Below are 23,133 nucleotides of genomic sequence, written 5' to 3'. Positions count from 1 at the left end.
TTTTGATGTGTTCCATGTAATCAAACAGCTGTGTTAATTTAATGGCAATAATGCTGTTAAGTGATGACATATAATTCTGTTAATTTAATGTCAGATAGGTTTGTTAATTTAATGAGCAGTTAATTGAGTTAGCACCACATTTCATAAATATACTTGGAACTGAAAGTTAAATGTTCTTCAGATCTCTACATTTCAGTGTTAGTTCAACTTTCCATTAATTTTTTTGGTGTTAAATATATGGAAACAGAAGTATCCAGAACTGTCCAAAGATGAAATGGAAATATTGTGATGGAAACAGTTGGTATTCTTCATGGAAATCAGTGTTTCAGTGGCTTGACAAATTTGAATGAGATGGGCTTGATGACGGTGAAATAAATAATTATGGTTCATGTCAGGTGCAACTTTTCCAATACATGTAACTCCTTTATGTGCTTTCCTGCTCAGTAATATTATTACATATTATTAACCGCCTTGGATGTGTGTGGTCGTGGGTTCGATCCCCACCCGAGTCATACCAAAGACTTACAAAAATGGTACTTACAGCTGCCTTGCTTGGCGCTTAGCGTTAAGAGGTTAGAGTTACGACTTGTCAGCCTGGTGTCAGGATAATGTGGCTGGGTGGGACATCATGCTACAAGTCTGTGGCATGATGCCCCAGTGCTGGACATCACTATAAACTGCGACACTGCAGACATTGTAGTGATATGACTGAATTATTTTTTAAAACTATGTTAAAAATTTAAATCACACACACACACACATTATTAACATTCTTCCAGCTTGACATTATCACAATGTTTTGCACTATGATAAGAAACAAAAATGAACTAATTAAAAATGTTATTTTCATGTGCGTCAGTTTTGCTGTTCAAAAAGCTGGGTAATTTGAAAGTTTGTATTATTTGCTGATTTGTAAAAAATAGAGAATATTACACATGTGCTAATTTCAAATGAAACAATTTATTTATTTGCAAGCCAGGAGAACAACAGGTTGAAATTATTCAATAAATTTCATCTGAAAGAACTGTATGACTATTTCTCACATGAAGAAAATTAATGATTTTATTTGTAGTAAAATGAACCTGAAATAGTTTTGGATGTGTTAGTTGTTACGTCTTGCCTCTGCATAGTTCACAGTGGCATTTGTGACAATGATGTGTTCTTACACATTAAATATCTGAAAATTATGATATGGGTATATTAATGTAATCAGTACAGTAGTCAAGTAATAAAATGAAATTTTAAGCCGAATACAGTACTGTTTGGAATATTTATTGTTGGTGCTCCTAATTTTCTTAGTTAGACTACATGGCTCCAACTTTTTCCAAGTTTTAAAAAGCTATTGAGAAGCCTGCGTGTATTTATGTGTGTATGCTATATATAGATAGAGGATGTTCTATGAATGTTCATTTCAAATGAAATTCATTAAATGATTTTTAAAAAATTCCTTTTTTGAACCTTGCCGAGCAGATGATTTAAAATATTTGTTTGGTTTCATACATTTCATTTGAAATGAGCACAAATGTAAGAGTCTGTTTATCACATTGTCAGAAATACTGATTGTGTTTGACCAGACTACAGAATTGTAGTGAAATGGCATTTGAAATACATTTAGATCGATTGTTTGTTAAACCTTTGGTTTTTTGCATAATGTTATGAAATCATTTGTGACATGAGGCATTATTGCATTTGTTACATGTCTGAAATTTATGATATGGGTATATTAACATAAAGAACATAGTAGTCACGTGATCAAATGAAATTTTAATTAGAATGCAATACTGTTTGGAACATCTATTCTGGGTACTCCAAATTTCCTTAGTTCAGACTACTGTGGGACTTTTTCGAAGTTATGAGTACATGACTCTAAGGTTTAAATAAATATTGAGATCCCTGTGTGTGTGTGTGTGTGTGTGTGTGTGTGTAAAGGTATATGGTGCTCATTTCAATGAAATCTATGAAATGGGTTAAATAATTTTTTGTTTTGCAAGCCAGGGTGAGCAAAATATTGAAAGCATTTGATGATCATTGTTTGATTCAGACATGGGACAATGTTATATATTGTCTGATTGACCTTTTGTTCATAATTGAGGGTAGGTGTTTGAGCCTACCTGACTAATGTCGGTTTTTTTAAAACATGTTTACTTGAATTTGAGTTCAGGGCATAGGTTTTCCCTTGGAAAAATATGGTCTGTCTGATCTTTGCCAGGTAGTTTCCTTAAATTTAAGTGAACAGACCTGGTTTTGTTTATGAATTTGATTGAAATTTCCATTGTTGTAATATAGGTTATTTACAAAGAATGATTTATTCCTGTTTTAACATCTTTCTTGTGGAATCAGTCTTTTAGTTGTGTTCAGTTATAATTTGAGAGGATTTATTCATTTAAACTGTTCACTGAAATTTTACAAAGTGCTCATTGACTTAGGTTTAAATCACTGTTTTGGAATTATCGTGAACTCATTCAAGGACATTTTGGATTGTATCATTGTGATACAGCAAGAGTGATAACACATCAGCATACTTAAGACCATTGGCACGTCAGCACATTTAAGGTTGTAATTAATTCAGAACAACACTGGAAGTCATTTGGAACTCTACTTTTGTACTTGTGATGGAACTTTTAGGACTTTTTGAGATTTAATTCACAATACTGGAAGTTCTTTTTAAATTTGTTGGGTTTTGCTCGTTTCTGTTAATTAGTTTAAAATTATAGAGTCTAACAACATTCAAGTCTTTCATTGTCTTTCTAATGATCTCCGTTTCCTTTTTATCTTGTTAGGTAAAGAAAGAAGTTGGAGATGTTGACATTCTTGTGAACAATGCAGGGATTGTGACAGGAAAAAAATTTCTGGATTGTCCAGATGACATGATTCAGAAGACAATGGATGTCAACGTTATGGCACATTATTGGGTAATATCATCCGCATGAGTTCTTTTGCTTTCCCAATACATCTGACATTATGTTGCATTATTTGGTAATATCCTTGCTTTCCCACTACATCTGACATTATGCTACATTACTGGGTAATAACCCTTGCTTTCCCACTACATCTGACATTATGTTGCATTATTTGGTAATATCCTTGCTTTCCCACTACATCTGACATTATGTTGCATTATTTGGTAATATCCTTGCTTTCCCACTACATCTGACATTATGTTGCATTATTTGGTAATATCCTTGATTTCCCAATACATCTAACATTATGCTACATTATTTAGGTAATATCCTTGCTTTCCCAATACATCTGACATTATGCTACATTATTGGGTAATATCCTTGCTTTCCCAATACATCTGACATTATGCTACATTATTGGGTAATATCCTTGCTTTCCCAATACATCTGACATTATGCTACATTATTGGGTAATATCCTTGCTTTCCCAATACATCTGACATTATGTTGCATTATTTGGTAATATCCTTGCTTTCCCACTGCATCTGACATTATGCTACATTACTGGGTAATAACCCTTGCTTTCCCATTACATCTGACATTATGTTGCATTATTTGGTAATATCCTTGCTTTCCTGCTACATCTGACATTATGCTGCATTATTGGGTAATAACCCTTGCCTTCCCACTACATCTGACATTATGTTGCATTATTAGGTAATATCCTTGCTTTCCCAATACATCTGATATTATGCTGCATGATTGGATAATAACCCTTGCTTTCCCACTAAATTTGACATATGCTACATTATTGGGTAATATCCTTGCTTCAATACATCTGACGTTATGCTGCATTATGGGTAATACCCTTTTTCTTCCAGAACATCTGACATTATGCTGCATTATTTGGGTAATATCCTTGATTTCCCGATACATCTGACATTATGCTACATTATTTAGGTAATATCCTTGCTTTCCCAATACATCTGACATTATGCTACATTATTTGGGTAATATCATTGCTTTCCCAATACATCTGACATTACGCTACATTATTGGGTAATATCCTTGCTTTCCCAATACATATGACATTGTGCTGCATTATTGGGTAATATCCTTGATTTCCCAATACATCTGACATTATGCTACATTATTGGGTAATATCCTTGCTTTCCCACTACATCTGACATTATGCTGCATTATTGGGTAATAACCCTTGCTTTCCCACTACATCTGACATTATGTTGCATTATTAGGTAGTATCCTTGCTTTCCCAATACATCTGATATTATGCTGCATGATTGGGTAATAACCCTTGCTTTCCCACTATATTTGACATATGCTACATTATTGGGTAATATCCTTGCTTCAATACATCTGACGTTATGCTGTATTATGGGTAATACCCATTTTCTCCCAATACATCTGACATTATGCTGCATTATTTGGGTAATATCCTTGATTTCCCGATACATCTGACATTATGCTACATTATTTGGGTAATATCCTTGCTTTCCCAATACATCTGACATTATGCTACATTATTGGGTAATACCATTTTTTTCCAATACATTTGACATTATGATGCATTATTGGGTAATATCCTTGATTTCCCAATACATCTGACATTATACTACATTAATGGATAATACCCTCGGATTCCATTCTACTGCTTTTCCAATGCATTTGATGTTTTGGTACATTATTAGCTGTACTGGTCATTGACCAGAAAAGCTTATGGGATTGTCTGTTGTTTGTCCATCTTCTGTCATCTGATTTCTGTCTATTCATTAGCACAAGTTTGTTATTGCGACACCTCCTAAAACTACTTGGAAGATGGCATTGAAACTATGCACACATTCATCCTGTGATCTTTTTGGTCTTAGATTTAAATGGTCCTGCTTTGTACAGCCAATATAGCCACCACAGTGGCCAGCTTGAAAATCATGTTATGGAACCAATCTGACATCCACAGTGGCCATCTTGAAACTTTCTTTTTATCAGTACTCTTCCTGACGAGAAGGTCATATTGACTTGGGCTTTTGCTAAAAGACTTTCTATAATGTCTACTTGGCCCTAAATGAAAATAGTGCTGATCTGGGGTTTAATGTGGCTGCCACAGTGGCCTTCTTCAAAATCTGTTATCATTGCTCCAGAATGGCTGGTCTTATCATCATGGGGTTTTCACTTAAAGACTTCTTGTAATGTTTTGTTGATCTTAAATTAAAATGATGCTGATCTGACATCCAATATGTGGCCATTTTGAAAATCTTGTTATAGCGTCTTCTTAAAGGGGACGTCATTTTTTACACTTGGATTTAATCAGAAGAGTTCTTATGGTGCCTGCTGGGTCCTAAGTGAAAGTGATTAACCCTCTGTATGGTGGCCATCTACAAATGTTATCTGTACTCCCAAACTAATGGCTGTTTTCACCAAAAGACATGACACCTATTGGTGTGATATTGCAAGTAAGGGTTGCTTTTCTTCCAGATAAATGTACACTGCTTCATCAATAGGGATTATCCTTTTTTATTAGTCATATAATTCAAGACCAGTTGTTGGGCCCCAGGTGGCCTAGTTGTCTACAGCACTTGTCTTGACTGATCACTGCCACCACACCTATGTCTCTGTGGGTGGGTTTGAGTCTCAGGCACAGCCAATATGGATATGTGAAACTTTCACACAAACTTTCCACCAGCTACCCATTGGTCAGTGGTTCTTAATGGGGTTTTCCCAGGTTCTTTATTCACCATTTATACTGGCCACCATGTATTTTGTGTTGAGAAATGGCATTAAACCCAAAACGACAATAACAACAGGGCTAAAGGTCACAATTTACATAAATTGTTCCATTACAAATCAACCTTCATTACAAGATTTTTATAAAGACATGTCCCATAATTACAACTATGTGTGATTTAGATTTTTAACATAGCTTCAACAATTTTCTAGTCATATCGCTAAGATGTCTGCAGTGTGGCAGTTTATAGTAATGTCTAGTACTGGGTTATCATGCTGCAGACATGTAGCATCATGTCCCACCCAGTCACATTATCCTGACACCAGGCCGACCAGTCCTTACACTAACCGCTTAATACTGAGTACCTAGTGAGGCAGCTGTTAGTACCATTTTATAAGTCTTTGGTTTGACTCTGCTGGGCTTTCATTGTGAATTAGACAATAACTTTACAAACTTTGAAAATTCAATGATCACTCAGGACAAGTGCAACAAAAAATGTTTCCTGTTGTAGCAGGCTTTGTTAAAGTTGGGTTGGTAGGTAGACTTGTAAAGAATTTTTTAAAATGAATTTATATATTCTCAATTGGTTCCATTTGCTAATCTGAAGAACTTCAAAGTATTCCAGGTGAATAATACTAAGTACCAAAAATGGCAAAACATTACATGTGTGAAAAAAAATCTGAATAAAAGTTTTCTCAAAAGTTTGGTGTCAGCAAAAAAATGGGGTCATCTGGATTTTAGAATGATTACTTCTGTTACAGGAACAGTAAAAAATTTTTACATGTCCTCTGTCAAATACTTACCATAAATCCAAATACTCTCTTGGGTCTGTTGCAATATATTTGCTTGTCTACAACCTCAAAAACACCAGCCAAAAATGGTAGCCCACAGCACTTGGACTTTTCAGAGTCCTGCTTTTCAACAGGAAGAACACCTTGTTCATAAGTGTGTCTTTGTGATTTGGAATTTTAACTTCAATTTAGTCTAAATAATGACCTTCCAAAGGAATATGAATATATACTAATCCAAAGGAAGTGAATTCTTGCCACTTAAGGTATGTAGAATCAAATTCTAAAAAATGACACCCATTACTGAAATAGTCAGTGTTGAATGCCTACCTGACCCTTGTGACTTGTACTGCAGCATGATACTCCACCTAGTCACACTATTAAGACACCAGGCCAAACAGTCCTAATACTAGTCTCTTAATGCTGAGCACCTAGTGAGGCAGCTGTTATTATTTTTATAAGCTTTATTATGACTCAGCCCAGGTTTGAATCCTCAACTTCCTGCATCTGAGGCAGATGCTCTCACCACTAAGCCACTGGAACCTTGTTCATAGGAAAGAAATCTTAGAGGAAATCAGCTTACTAATGTAGCCAAGGCATCTTTTGATCATGGATGTATATGACAGTAATTAAGATAACCCAAACACTAGCACCTCCTGAATAAAAATGTTTGTTGTTTTCTTCTTCAGACTGTGAAAGCTTTTCTGCCAGGAATGATTGAACGAGATCACGGTCACATTGTCAATATTGCTAGTTCTGCTGGGCTTGTTGGAGTTACGGGCCTTGCTGACTACTGTGCCAGTAAACATGCAGCTGTTGGATTTGATGAGACTATGAGATTTGAGCTATACACCATGGGAAAGAAGGGAGTTCACACCACAGTTGTCTGTCCTTACTTTATTAACACTGGAATGTTTGCGGGAGTCAAGACTAGGTGGGTCAGATTGGCCATAGTTGGTCAGTTGATAAAAGTATTTCACTATTATTTCCAGTGTCTATACTTATCAGTGTTTTTTTTCACTGAATAGCTTCTGTTGTGCCTTATACATAGTTCAATAAATATGAAGAATAAATTACAGACCTTGAACAAACAAACATCCCAGCCTTGAGAAGGGTATAATAGCAATTAAATAAATATACTTTTTTGCCAGAACTTTAAAAACTTCTGTTATCAATAAAACATATTAATTGAATACAGTGTATATTTAAAGATATTCTAAAATACTTTGTCATATTTGCTAGAACTTCAGAATTGGAACATGATACAAGACCTCTAAAACATAAAATAAAATGTATGTCCATGTGGCTCTAAAGGGTGTTTCAGATTTGTTCCATTTTCCTGGTGAGTTAGACATGCAGACAAAATGTAACTTTTTCTAGCAAAATATTTTGTTGTAACCTTTCTGATGCATTTAAAAATATAGGTATGATTGATGCAGGAAACCTGAAAGATTTATTAACATAATGTCCACCTAATATCACTGAAGTAATACATTTTTTTTCTAAATTTCCTTAGCTTAAAGATGCACTTTTCTGAATTTGGCTTAATAATTACAAATAAAATTTCCTTCAGATTTCCGTTTCTGTTACCGGTTCTTGAACAAGATTATGTAGCAGATAAGATTATTGATGCCGTCTTGTGTAACCAGCATATCATCCTGCTGCCTAGAATACTCTATATCTTCATGGCCCTTAAGTGGTAAGTAACAGTTCCTCCATTCCAACCATGGATTGCTATTAAATTTTTTTTAATACAAAGCTTATTTTGTTGATGATTTAAGACGCAAGTATCATTTTAGGGAAAAACAGTTGCATTATTAAACTTGTTTCTTAAGGATTTCCACCTTTGTAAGATAAACTTTATTGCTTGACTCAAAATTATGTGATGAAACTGAAGGTATGATGTTACTTAATGGTAATATAGTATTTTCAACTAAAGTATAAGTTGTATGTAAAATGGTGGGGTTGCAACTCTGTCTTTATTAAGTAATGATTATTAATTAATTTAGTAATCATTGTAATAGTCCTATGAATGAAAATGATAAAGTCAATGAAATCTATCTGAGACCTTGAAAAATTCTGTTGTAATTTTTGACCTGCCATAAATCAGTCATGCAGGTATTCTGTTGCATAAGAATGATGTTGTCCCAGTCATTATTTCATGCTTTAAAATATTATCTCACAAACATACACTTCTCTTGTGTATTTGATGTTAGGAGTCTGTGATCCTCAAACTTTGAAACTTTTATATAAAAAGAATTAAATACTCTTTCATCTGTTATTTTTTAGACAGTTTGTCAGTGTACTTTTTCACTTTTCTGCAATTGACTTATGCTAGGAAAGATATTTGACATAAAGCAGTGCTTGAAAATGTGCGCGAACCTGTACATTTTTATGTGATTTCATATTCCTTGTACCATTAGCTATAAAATACACCATTTTGGCCAGTTGTGGTCCCTGTCAATCAACTTACATCTTGACATGCTTGTAATCAGCATAACTCAAGAACTATTCAAAATATTCTGTAAATATTAAATGTGAACATTGTTTCATAGACCATAATATAATTTATGGGATTTTACATCCCTACTCCATTTTGGCACAGAGTTATGACCCTTGTCAGTCACTTTCATGTCTTTTCATGGGATGTTGCCTGTACTGAAGGCCATGGATTTCAGGTATTCCATTCTATCATTTAAATGAATAATTACCCCTGAATGCCAGTCTTTTCACAACTTGGATTCCCGATACAGGTTCCTCTACTTAAGGCCTCATAGAGCAAATTGCAGTGAGCAAGGCTCTTTGTGATGAACCCATCACAAAAAAGTCTAATTCAGTGCTAAATTGAAATGTTACTAGTTCAGCAACAAAAAAATCATAGCATATGAGTAATAATTCAGTAGTGACTAAAGTTGTATAGGAAAACTGTAACAGTTATTTATTCTCAGTGATCTGATCATCATTTTTCTTTTATTATTATTTGATTGTTTTTAGTTATTTAAGTTTTGTATTGAGAATGGAGCACAAACATTATCCAATTTGACCCCCACAAGTGGAAATTGCCCAAAATCTAGTTGGATTAAACTGAATAATATATGGTCCCTGTTCTAAGTACAACTTGTGCTTTGTGCCAGTGATATTTTTAAATTCTGCCTACCTCGTCTTTTCATCATCATGCACTCTGCTACCAGTCAGCTGAACCTTTGACAGGAAATCTTGGTTGCTAATGCTTCTTGCTCACAGTGATACTTTCCAATAGTTTCACTGAACCACAATCCTTGAAGATATAATCATGTAATATACATTTATTTATCATTGTACAATATCAAATGTTCACTTATTTCACTGAACTAGGAACTTAAACAGACATTTTAAGATGAAAATATAGGATTTTTGTAATGATGGATTTATCTTTCTCAGAAGGAATAATTTTAATGTATAGTTTGTTTTGTTTGTTGCCTAGATTTTGTCAGTGATAATTGAAACTTTTTTTGAGATATTTTTGAGCAAAGAATTTTGTGGCTTTTTTCCATGTTAGTCATCTGGCAGAACATATTATGCTAATGGTCCTGTTTGCCTGCCCATCTGTGTACAGTAACAGTTCTGCATGATAGCCTCATTTTGCAGTACCTACCTATTCCAACCTTGACAGATAGGGTACAGCTCTTGTGATTTTCGGAACCCCATACGTCACAGTGAGGGTGGAGAGAGTGGAAATGAGTTCAGAACAAAAATCACCACCATCATTCTGCATGTCCTGGTGGATCTGCACATCATGCTTTTACATTGAGTCATCATGGATGACAAGCATGAAATGGACATGGATGACAAGCATGAAATGGACATGAATGACAAGCATGAAATGGAGATAAATGACAAACATGAAATGGACATGAATGACAAGCATGAAATTAGTATGAATGACAAGCATGAAATGGACATGAATGACAAACATGAAATGGACATGAATGACAAGCATGAAATGGACATGAATGACAGGCATGAAATGGAGATAAATGACAAACATGAAATGGACATGAATAACAAGCATGAAATTAGTATGAATGACAAGCATGAAATGGACATGAATGACAAGCATGAAATGGACATGGATGACAAGCATGAAATGGACATGAATGACAAGCATGAAATGGAGATAAATGACAAACATGAAATGGACATGAATGACAAGCATGAAATTAGTATGAATGACAAGCATGAAATGGACATGAATGACAAACATGAAATGGACATGAATGACAAGCATGAAATGGAGATAAATGACAAACATGAAATGGACATGAATGACAAGCATGAAATTAGTATGAATGACAAGCATGAAATGGACATGAATGACAAACATGAAATGGACATGAATGACAAGCATGAAATGGACATGAATGACAAGCATGAAATGGAGATAAATGACAAACATGAAATGGACATGAATAACAAGCATGAAATTAGTATGAATGACAAGCATGAAATGGACATGAATGACAAGCATGAAATGGACATGGATGACAAGCATGAAATGGACATGGTCTCTATCAGATGGGCCTGATTTACTCTGTATGACTCCTGCAAACATGCTCTTTAGAGGTTCGTGGAGGGATAGGCACCAATTTATCTACATCATTAACAGCTGATTATAAACATTTCCTAGTTCTAATGAAGATAATGTAATAGATATAATGCCAGATGATTTGAGTTTAGATATATTAACATAGACACAATGCCTGTACTAATAGTACTGTACATTTTTTTTCCTCTTAGAAAAGGTCAATCAACATCTTTTGCAATAAGTTTATGTTTTTACTTTATTCAAAGAAATCTGAAAAGACCTCGTGGTGCTTCTCCTGAACAGTGTAAATTTATCTTAAGTAGAGATGTCAAAATTTTGGGAAATTTCTACTGGGTACCCGTCAGTCCTCATGATTGGTTACTCAGGTACCCGATAAAAGAAAAATTGTATTAAATGTGAACCTGAACTGCTTTGTTGTAGGTTCATACATGCCAACCCTCAAGAGAGATATAAGCATAATCATTACTAATATAAGTGGCAAAAAAGCATAATCTGAGCGTGAAAAGAGCAGTCTATGTATTACATGCCATAATTACAGAAAACTATGAAATACATTCATTTAATTTTGCTGCTTACCTGGATCTGCAAATAAAAAGTTTGTAAAAGATCTGCTAAATTCATATGGATTAGTAGTCTGCACAAGAGTATAGACACAAAAGAAATTAATTATATATGAATAACACTCACTTTAACTAGTATACATGACTACAGTAACTTTCGTGAATAGTCATCAAGTCCACAAATGATGATTGTTGTATTATCTTTGACCTGTCCTGGTTCATCCCTTAATGATGGTCCAGTACATCATGTTTTTAAGTTTAACAAAATCCCTCTCCTAAAAGTCTTTGGTCATAAAACATGCATCAGTCACATTGATACATCCCATTTTTATTTATTACATATTTGTTTTTTTAAAATGATATCTGTTGCCATTTATTTTCAATTTAGAGTGGTCCACTACATATGTAGTATCAAAATAGAATGAATCTAGAACAAGTGGTTTCATATTCCAGAAAGCTTTGTTTTCTTGGCACTGTTTCACATAAAATTCATGCAAAAATTACCACATTTACACATGTGGTGAATTTAATTAGATTTTTTTTCTCAGTGTTATTAAATAACAGATTTTTTCCCCATATATTTAAATGTTTCAGTGAAAAATTTCATTCTGTATAGTTGTACATTTCGTTCATTTGTTCCTAACATGGCACAAAAAGTGCATGTTATGGTAACCAAGTTTTTTGTGTTGCCTTTGCCATGACAAAAAATACGTCTTTGGTTTCCTGGTAATGAAAAAGATCCAGTAAACAAACGTAAACAGCAGCCCTGACTTGAACAGCTAACACTTGCTCCAGGGCCACAAACTTTAGGCAAAAATTACATTAGTTAAACTGGACATTTCTATTGTGCTTTCTTTTGTACATATTTAAATTTTATTTAGTCGAATATTTCTTAATTACTGTCGCTGTTGACGAAAGGTAATGATCCGTTTAATGTCATCAAGATCTCAAAACAAGCGTGTTTAAGTCATGAGAAAAATGGCACACAAACCATGGACGGACACAAAGTTAGAAAGGTTGAGCTTGAAATATTAACAATGATTCTTAAATAGGTCACACGAGAAAGGATTGTGTTATCATATAGTACATGTATGACAAGTAAATTGTAAGCAACCATGCAAACCCCTGTGATGATGAATAAATGCACACATGACATGAGCCTCAAACTGTCATCATTATTCTATGTCTCTATCAGAACTTGGACATTTTTTTTTAAATGGGTACCTGGTTCATTTTATTACCTGGGTTATTATCAACTTGCGTTTACCCAGGTACCCGTTAGCATCTTTAATCTTACATTTAAACATGAAATTTATTCCCTGAGGAAAGAAAAACAAATAAAACAAGAAAAACTAAATTTACAAATAAACGCAAACCACATGTTTAGTCCATCAACAGTAATGGATCATTCATCAGGCTGAATATAGCTATGAACTAGTTCAGTTCCTGAACATTAATTTTTGGGTCTGTATTGTTCTTTCCGATTGGGGTAATTATTTCATTCTTGACATTCGTCAGAAGATAAATTTGTTCCATGTACAGCAAGGAATGGGATAGTCCATCTATACTACAAATCAGAACAAGATAAATGTTTTCAAGGATTCTCCCCCACTTTGGAAACTAAAATGGTCTCTCCCTAATAAAGACTTGGCTTCAGCAGATGTTCAGCAGAAATCAAGGCAGTGACCATTGTAAACACTTATGTTAGCATCAGAAGATTGTTTCAGCTTGGGAAAGGTGTGTTTCTAACACACAAAACCATCTGACTTGACCTGTTGTACTTAGCCCAAATTATGGTCCTGTCATAGTCATTTGCATGAAGACCTTATGGGCAGGTATTATGTACAAGATTTGTAAGCTAATATGACCCTTTTATATACAGGACACAGTGGTTACCTTTGTATACAGGACAGTGGTTAGCAAAATCCACACTCATTTATTATATTTTATTTATTAGGGTTCTTCCTACAAATTGCCAGTTTATTCTAGCTGATTTGTTGGGGATCAACACTTTCATGGACACCTTCCGAGGGAGACAAAACAAAAATGAATGAAAATTGGATATACTTGAGGTAAATTCAGTTATCCATGTTGTTAATGTGTTCCTGTGACACAGCTATTTCTGTTTGTTCTTTGTTTTGTTTTCTAAAAATTTCTTTGCTGTTTGAATCTGCTTTATGATAGTAAATTGTAGAAATTTGTTACTCTCACTATCTTAGACCCTATTCCAGCTACATGTACACTTATGAAAACTGGCATGTGGGTGGGGGCCTAGGGTGGCAGCATTGTCTAATGTGCCTTGACCAATCACTGCCATCTCATCTCAGTCTGGGTTTGAGTCTTGGTCTTGACCAGTGTGGGTACATGAGAAATCTTGCAGGTAGTTTCATGTTGGTCAGTGGTTCTTAACGAGTTTTTTGGATTCTTCCTCCACCACTTATACTGGCTGCCATGTAATTTACATGATCATAAGTTCTTGCATCTTGAAATGGCATTAAACCCAAAAGGAGAACAACGACACTATGGATGGCCATACCAAAATGAGGCCATCTTGAAAACAAATGTATTATTATTTTTAAATATCACTACTCCATAAATGGAAAGTCAGTTGTACATGTGGTTTTCATCAGAAGAGTTCTTATGGTCTTAAATGAAAATAAGGTAAACTGATTCTTAATATGGCAGCAATGGATGCCAGCTTGAAAATACTCCTCCTAAATGGCTTCTTCACCAGTAGACTTCTTATGATACCTAGTCGGTCCTAAATGAAAAGTGTGCCAATCGTACATCCAATATGGCTGTTTTGAAAATCTTGCTGTCCCCTGCTTGGATGGTCGTTTTGATACAGGGCTTTCACAAAAGAGTTTCAAAGTGGTTTGCTCTGTTCTAAACCATTTTGACATCCAATATGTCCACCACAGTTACTAATTTATTAATGATGTTGTCACTGAAGAATATATATCAGAGATGGTTTTAACACTAAGCAGTTATAAAGGAAGAAAATAGCCATGTCTTGAAGCATCAAATAAGATTGCCAGTTATTAAAACGGCTACCATACATGCTGAACTAGCTTGGTTTCCCAGCCTAATGCATAATTTCAATATCGATGATACTAAATAATGTGTGTGTGTGTATGTGATTAATGTGTGTGTGTGTATGTGATTTTGATTTTTAATGTAGCTTTAACAATTTTTCAGTCATTTCGTTATAATGTCTGAAGTGTGACAGTTTATTGTGATGTCTAGCACTGGGTTATCATGCCTCAGACATGCAACATCGTGTCCCACCCAATGGCATTATCCTGACACCAGGCCAACCAGTCCTTACACTACCCTCTTAATGCTGAGTGTCTAGTGAGGCAGCTGTTACCATTTTTTAATAAGTCTTTGGTATGACTTTGCCGGGGTTAAAACCCGCACCCTCCTGCATCTGAAGTGGATGCTCTAACCACTAGGTCAACGGAGCGGTACAAAATGATGTAGAGTATCGTACTTGTATGTCTAGTTGATAAGGTTATAATGGTCAACTCGGCAAATAATGCAGGACATGTTTTATTTTTAGATTGTTTGTTGATCAAACAATTGCTCTGATGTGATGGTGGAAAAGATGTGAAAGTTCTTACAGCAGTCACCACCAAAACAGAGGAAATTGTAATTAGAAGAGAAAGAACAATATGAATATTTTCATCTTGTTTCCATGATTAATCCAATTTTTATTTTGGGATTCTTAATAATAACCACTGGACTTTTTCAGATTTATATACACTTGTTTTGTGTTTATGTTTCAATTTATTTGTTATGTTGCATTCATGCTGTTTGTTTCATAAGTGTTTTTTCTTTGGAATTAACGAATACCTGTATAGTATTTTATAGCTGTTGACATACCATTATAGGGAACCACGGATGGCCAAGTCATCTAGGGCACTCGCCTTTACAGGTCATTGACGTTTCACCGCCGTCTGCTTACTAGGTTTGAATGTCGGTCTCAGCAGCATGGGTATTTGAGAAAGCTTGCCAGTAGCTTCCCATGGGTTCTTGGTTCTTCCCAGGGTTATTCTGGGATCTTCCTCCACCATGTATACTGGGCCATCTGTCATGTGCTAAAAAATGATATTAAACCCATAACAACAACAATAATACCTTTACAGCATTTCTTCAGAATTAACACATAGCTTTCTATCATTTCCTAGGAATTAACATTTGATAGGAATTAACACATACTTTTATAGCATTTAATTGGAATTAACACATACCTTTATAGCATTTCATAGGAATTAACACATACTTTTGTAGCATTTAATTGGAATTAACACATACCTATAGCATTTCAAAGGAATTAACACATACTTTTGTAGCATTTAATTGGAATTAACACATACCGATAGCATTTCATAGGAATTAACACATACTTTTATAGCATTTAATTGGAATTAACACATACCTTTAGCATTTCATAGTTATTAACACATACTTTTGTAGCATTTAATTGGAATTAACACATACCGATAGCATTTCATAGTTATTAACACATACTTTTGTAGCATTTAATTGGAATTAACACATACCTATAGCATTTCTTAGGAATTAACACATACTTTTATAGCATTTAATTGGAATTAACACATACCTATAGCATTTCTTAGGAATTAACACATACTTTTATAGTATTTCGTAGGAATTAATGCATAACTTTATAGCATTTCAAAAGAATTAACACATACTTTTATAGTATTTCGTAGGAATTAATGCATAACTTTATAGCATTTCATAGGAATTAACACATACTTTTGTAGCATTTAATTGGAATTAACACATACCTCTATAACATTTCATAGGAATTAACACATACTTTTATAGTATTTTGTAGGAATTAATGCATTACTTTATAGCATTTCATAGGAATTAACACATACCTTTATAGCATTTCATAGGAATTAATGCATAAATTTATAGCATTTCATGGGAATTAACACATAACTTTATAACATTTTATGCTGGCTCAAATATAGAACATAGAGTGTAAACCTATTTTGACTTTCCTAATTTTCATTTCATTTGAAAATTAATTTTGTGGATGTGTGGCTTGGCAAGTTAATAAGGCTACATGTATATTTGCAGTGATGACCATAACATGTGTCCATCCTGCTCATGTGAATTTGCAGTACTTTTTATTTTTGAATTTGAAGTGTACTGGGTCAAAAATGAGTAGCCAGTTACATTGACTTTATATATGGAAAACTAACATCTTGCTGTTTCTAACAAAATGCTAAAGGAAATGGTGCTTGATGCTGGTAATTAAAGACTTGGGTCTTAGAACAGCTTGCAGTCACTTGTGTATGGAGACCTAATTTCTTCCTGTGGAAGACAGACAGACAATCAGAGAGACAGACTCGTGTATCAAGAACAATGTGAATGAGATCAGCACTAAAATTAATTTCTTTAAGATTTGTTTCAAGCTATGTTTGAGGTCTAGGGTCTCTGAGGCTTCCTAGTAACATGGGCCATTTCAGTGTTCAGCTATTTTGTCTTCCTAGTGACACGGATCATTTCAGTGTTGCACTGTTTTGTCTTCCCAGTGACATGGGCCATTTCAGTGTTCCACTCTTATGTCTTCCTAGTGACATGGATCATTTCATTGTTCAACTTTTTTGTCTTCCTAGTGACATGTGCATTTCAGTGTTGCAGTGCTTTGTCTTCCTAGTGACATGGGCCATTTTGGTGTTCCACTCTTATGTCTTCCTAGTGACATGGACCATTTCAGTGTTCACCTGTTTTGTCTACCTGGTGACATGGATCATTTCAGTGTTCAACTTTTTTGTCTTCCTTGTGACATGGGCCATTTCAGTGTTGGAATGTTTTGTCTTCCTAGTAACATGGGCCACTTCAGTCTTCAGCTATTTTGTTTTCCTAGTGACATGGATCATTTCAGTGTTCGACGTTTTTGTCTTCCTAGTGACATGTGCTATTTCCATGTTGCATTGTTTATTCTTCCTAGTAACATGGGCCATTTCAGTATGGCATTGATTTGTATTCCTAGTGACATGGGCCATTTCAGTGTTGCAATGTTTTGTCTTCCATGTGATGTGGGCCATTTCAGTGTTGAGCTATTTCATCTTCCTAGTGACATAGATCATTTCAGTGTTCGACTCTTGTCTTCCTAGTGACATAGGCCATTTCAATGTTCAGCAAATTTGTCTTCCTAGTTAGATGGTTCATTTCAGTGTTTAGACTTTTTTGTCTTCCTTGTAACATGGGCCATTTTAGTGTTGCAATGTTTTGTCTTCCTAGTTACATGTGTTATTTTGGTGTTCATCTATTTTGTCTTCCTTGTGACATGGGCCATTCCAGTGTTCATCTATTTTGTCTTCATAGTGACATGGACCATTTCAGTGTTCCACTCTTATGTCTTCCTAGTGATGTGGGCCATTCAGTGTTGCAATATTTTGTCTTCCTAGTGAAGTGGGCCATATTAGTGTTTCACTGTTTTCACCATGAAATACGTTATCCAGTCTTTCTGCTGGTTTTTCATAGTTTTCTTTGTATCCTTTATGACAGTCCTTCATCAAGCATTAAAAGCTGCATTCAAATCCTAGTAGGATTGTTAACGAACAAGACAAGATAGTACATGATCATCCATTTTTGCTCGTGAGGTTTAGTCTCCATAATGGTTTGTTATTTTCCTTTTGTGAAATCTTTTTATATATTTCTCCGTTGTTGAATATGTAATGCCAGTAATTTTACATATTCTTCTATTCTGCCTCTCAAATCTTTATTGGGCAACTGAATTATCATCTCTTTGTTCTCTTAGTTCCTTGCCATGAGTCAACATGTTTTGTTTCTGTCATTTGCTACAAATGTATAATTTCAAACTAGAGTCAGTATGTTCATTAGTGCATACACATAAAAGCAAAATTACAGAAAAATTTGTATCCATACTATACAACATCATCTGGTCTAATTTGGATGTCATCTCACCATTGGCTGGACACTCAATATTTTCCCTGCCTCCAAAATTAATATATCTTATATTAGAATATCTGTCTGTTTTCTTTTTCACCATTGGACCTGGGGATGTATGCACTTGTGCCAAAAAACATGGCCACTGTTACTAAAAGCAGAAGAGCATTTAAATGGGTTCTCGACAAAAACTCCTGGACAGAATTTAACAGAAGAAAGCATCCTGTCTTCAGGGCATTTAAAAAATAATGAATTATATCTAATTGACATCACATACACCAGCCTGTTACTGAAAATGCAAAACCTTCAAGTGACTTCCCAAAAACTACTTAATATCATTTGACTAAATTTGATAGTTTCTGAGCAGTAAGGCCTTTCAGGTTTGTAGAATCAACATGGTTCCCATTACTAAAAACAGAAAAATCTTTTAACATGTTTTTAAAAATCTGCAGTCAAGAATTTGACTAAATACAAAAGGAAAAAAAACAATCCCAAACGCCTTTTAAACGGACACAAATGATACTAATCCACTGTTAATTTGACCACCACTACCAAAAATAATGCCACTAAATGATATCTTCCCAAAAGCCAATAAACATAATTTTAACAAATTTGAGGAAGACTTCCTGTTATAAAGGTCTTTAAGATTTTTGCAAATGCTGATCTACTGTCAGATATGGTTGTCATTACTAAAATTAGAAAGTGTTTTAGTGTCTTTAATGAAATGTGTGTGTGTGTGTGTGTGATTTGGATTTTTAACATAGCTTTAACAATTTTTCAGTCGTATTGCTATGTCTGCAGTGTGGCAGTTTATAGTGATGTCTAGCACTGGGGCATCATGCCACAGACATGTAGCATGATGTCCCACCCAGTCACATTATCCTGACACCAGGCTGACCAGTCCTAACACTAACCTCTTAATGCTGAGCACCTAGCGAGGCAGCAGTTAGTACCATTTTTATAAGTCTTTGGTGACTTACTGCATCAAAGGTGGGTGCTCTAACTACTAGGACATGGGCATTCCTGAATGAAATGTGACAAAATTTGATAAAAGGCATCCTGGTATAAATGTCTTAAAGTTTATAAAAATGAAGAAAGACATCCGGACAAGTTTATACAAATGATACAGATCTGCTGTAAACATGTCCACTGTTTCAACAAATATAAAAACTTTCAAATGACTTCTCAAAACCACTTTGCAGAATGTGACCAAATTTGACAGAAAGGATACATGCATGAATGCCACGTGACTTTTTTTTATACAGATGTTGCTGATCGACCATCAAATGTGGCTGTCATTGCATACATACTAACAAAAGAAACATTTCTAAGCCACTAATTCATGAAAACCACTAAAACAATTTGACTGAATTTGGCAGAAATTTTAAATTCAGGTCTTTTTAATTCCTGTAAATTGTGTAGATCTGGAATTTTCAGACCTATTCCTATTATTAAAAATAGGAAAACCCTTAACAACAGCTCACATATTTTTTTAGCATAATTTTACCAAGCTTGACAAAATGCATACTAACAAGAAGGACTTTTAGATTTGTACAGAACTATGATATAGTACTATCATCAAATACTAAACATAAAAAAATGAAACCTAAATGACTTATCAAAAAACTGTCCAGCAAAATTTAAACAAGTTTGACAGAAGTCATCCTGGCATAAAGCATTTCAAGCTTACAAATAATGCTGGTCCATTATTCAATACGGCATTTGTTACTAAACCTTAAAATGGTTGGCCAAATTTCACAAATAGCATCTTGGTATAAGGTCTTTCAAGTTTGTACAGATAATGCTGATCTACCATCCAATATGGCTGCCATTGCCAGAAAATATAAAACCTTTAAATGTCAGATATAATCCCAGATTTAATGATTAACTGCTCTTGCATTTGGCTTTTAAGAAGATGTCTGCCAGGTGAGCAACTCAGCCCACATGGATCTCATGCTCTCAGTTGTTGGATGGTTGGTTGACTTGAGTTGCTGCGAGTTTTTGCAAGATTTATTTTGCTTTGACCTAATATTATAAACTGTTGTCATTGGTCCCATTTCTTAACAACCAATCACAATATTTTGCATCCTATTAATCCAGTTGCTTTGTGGGTGTGGAAATGTAATTAGGCAATCTGAATAAAATTGAGATCTGCTATAATAAGTAGATCTGACTGGTATTTAGACTGGTTCCAGTTCTGCTGACCTTTGGAATTCACAATCCACTCAGTTTTAGTAACTATCAGACATAATCCATTCATTTTTAGTAACTATCAGTCACAATCCACTCATTTTTAGTAACTATCAGTCACAATCCACTCATTTTTAGTAACTATCAGAATAACTTGCATTTCATGCTAGGAATAGTTTTCATTAGAAACAAGATGTTCCAAATGAGGTTTTTCACTTTTGTAAATGTGAAAGCTGTAAATTGATTGTAAATTAAATGGTCTACAGAACTTTACCTCGTATCAGTATCTGTCAGACAGATATCCTCCATGTCGGTCAGTTTTAATCATATTGGTACTCACACTTCTGATGATTGGTTTCTTTTTGACAGATTCAACATCAACAGATTGGTATTTAGACTTCTGATGATTGGTTTCTTTTTGACAGATTTGACATCAGCAGATTGGTATTTAGACTTCTGATGATTGGTATTGTTTTGACAGATTCACTGCCAGCAGATTGGTATTTAGACTTTTGATGATTGTTTTCATTTTGACAGATTACCTGGCAACAGATTGGTATTTAGACTTCTGATGCTAATGATTGGTTTCTTTTTGTCACATTTGACACCAACTGATTGGCCATCTGCTTTTTAAGTGAAGGAGAATTTACTTCCCACACTGAAGCCACTGCTGTAATCTAAGAAATGCTAAAAATTCTGGTATGATTGGTGTATTATGGATCTCTGTGTTGATCTGGTACATTTAATTTGCACTGACTACAATTTCAAGTGCCTTAGATAGCATTGCAGCAAGGATCCAAAGGGCATGGGACACCTTGTATCTTGTCCTGGGGGACACAACATTTAAAAGGAACAAAAGAAAATAGTAGATGGTACTTCATTGTTTGAAAGCTTTGCCACCTTAACTTATCTACGTTATAATCTCAGAATTTCCTTGAACACTTGAATTTTGTAACAAACATTTTATCTAATGCTCAAGCAATTCATGAAAGCATTAATGTGTTTGAACATCTGGTTCACCTGAAATGAATTTTCCATTCTGGATCATGCCCTCATTTAACTTTAGTGACCCACTCTACATATACATGATTTGACTTCCCCAATACAGGTATCCTGAAACTTGATACAGGTAAAAACCCGTTATAATGCAATTCTGCTTATCACACAATGGCAGCATTGCTACCATTTTTTAATTTATGGTGACATTGCTTTTTAACATCCTAAAACTTGCTCTCAGGAAAGCTGATTAGTCATATCCCTAGCAGATTATATGATCAAGAGGTTAGTTAAAACTGATGACATTGAAATTTCAATGCACATTTTCTATGGAGAAGTTGTTTGAAAAATTTGTTAACGCGATCCCACTTATTTCGCGATGTTATTCTTTGGACCCCAAGCATCATGTTATAAAGGGTTTTACCTGAATATGCTTGTAACACAAAGGGTACTGCAAAGTGGTACCAGAAAAAGGTCACTCTAAACCATCTTCCATGCATAACGGCAGTGCCAATTTTAGACATTATATAAGGTTAGCATTTCCAGTACTTTTATTGTGGTGTAACAGTAGCTTGTACATGCATTCCTTCTTAGGGGCACTAAAAAAGCAACAAAAATGAACCAATAGTATGTATGGAGGGGAAACAAAATTAATTTTTGCATGGCTTGCATCTAGTAACCTTTGCTCCCATTTAGCAGATATATTCCATTGCTTTCTGAATTTATTTAAATTCACTTTCATGCTATTTTACCCATTTTTACCAAAGAATTTACTTTGCATAAGATTCAGTAAATTAAGGAAGCTTTTTCAGTGCAGAGGAAGTAAAACAGCATGTTGAAGGAAATAAAGAGACATGCCTGTAAATGTCTGTAACATGCTAGCATAGCTTAAAAGCAGAACTCATTCTGTGAATTTTTTTATTTTCATGGTTTAATTTGCCAAAATAACATTTTGTTCAATACTTAAATTTGTAGACTATGGAAGGTATGTAGTCTTACAGTTTCTATGGATAGATTATTTCGTTGGGTCTTTAAATTCAAAGTTTGTAGCAACTACAAAATACACAAAAATAGTTAATTGACAGGATATTTAAAGTTATTTGAAAGGTAGGGACATGCTTTGAAGATTCATAGCTTAAAGACCTGTACTTCTATTTAAAAATCCATAAAATTGCAGACATTGCACCATTAATAATAGGAACCTGCAATAATTACATCTACTCAATTATAAGTAAAATCCAACTGCAAACAACATAGACCCTGATCTGCTGTCACATAATGCACTGGAAGATCAGGTTCTTTGTTTTGTTTGTTCTATAAAATACATTGACACAGATCTGTTAGTCTATTATGCAATGCAAGATCAGGGTCTGTGCAGTTTCCAGCTGGATGTATAAGCAAGTATATACAGTCGCTT

General features: G+C 34.5%; 1 protein-coding gene across 4 annotated transcripts in view; it reads left to right on the top strand.

The window, feature by feature from the left end:
* LOC149784509 (epidermal retinol dehydrogenase 2-like) overlaps positions 1-23,133 on the top strand; it is a 31,124-nt gene that overhangs the window by 4,991 nt on the left and 3,000 nt on the right. The window contains exons 3-7 of one of the 4 annotated variants that reach the window (XR_016413881.1): positions 2,781-2,912; positions 7,118-7,362; positions 8,002-8,127; positions 13,531-13,645; positions 15,467-15,510. Coding sequence is in view for 2 of the 4 variants with exons in the window: in XM_089932590.1 (XP_089788716.1) it covers positions 2,781-2,912; positions 7,118-7,362; positions 8,002-8,127; positions 13,531-13,627 (600 nt within the window). In the remaining 2 variants the exon portion in view is untranslated. Of the gene's footprint in view, positions 1-2,780; positions 2,913-7,117; positions 7,363-8,001; positions 8,128-13,530; positions 13,646-15,466; positions 15,544-23,133 lie in introns of all 4 variants that reach the window. The other 3 variants (XR_016413880.1, XM_089932590.1, XM_089932591.1) reach the window with 3 other exon arrangements.

This window comes from Sinohyriopsis cumingii, chromosome 14 (genome assembly GCF_028554795.1).
Source record: "Sinohyriopsis cumingii isolate HCF-2022 chromosome 14, ASM2855479v2, whole genome shotgun sequence".
In the NCBI taxonomy this organism is placed as follows: domain Eukaryota; kingdom Metazoa; phylum Mollusca; class Bivalvia; order Unionida; family Unionidae; genus Sinohyriopsis; species Sinohyriopsis cumingii.
The sequence above is the reverse complement of the archived record's forward strand: the minus strand, read 5'-3'. Positions and strand labels throughout refer to the sequence as shown.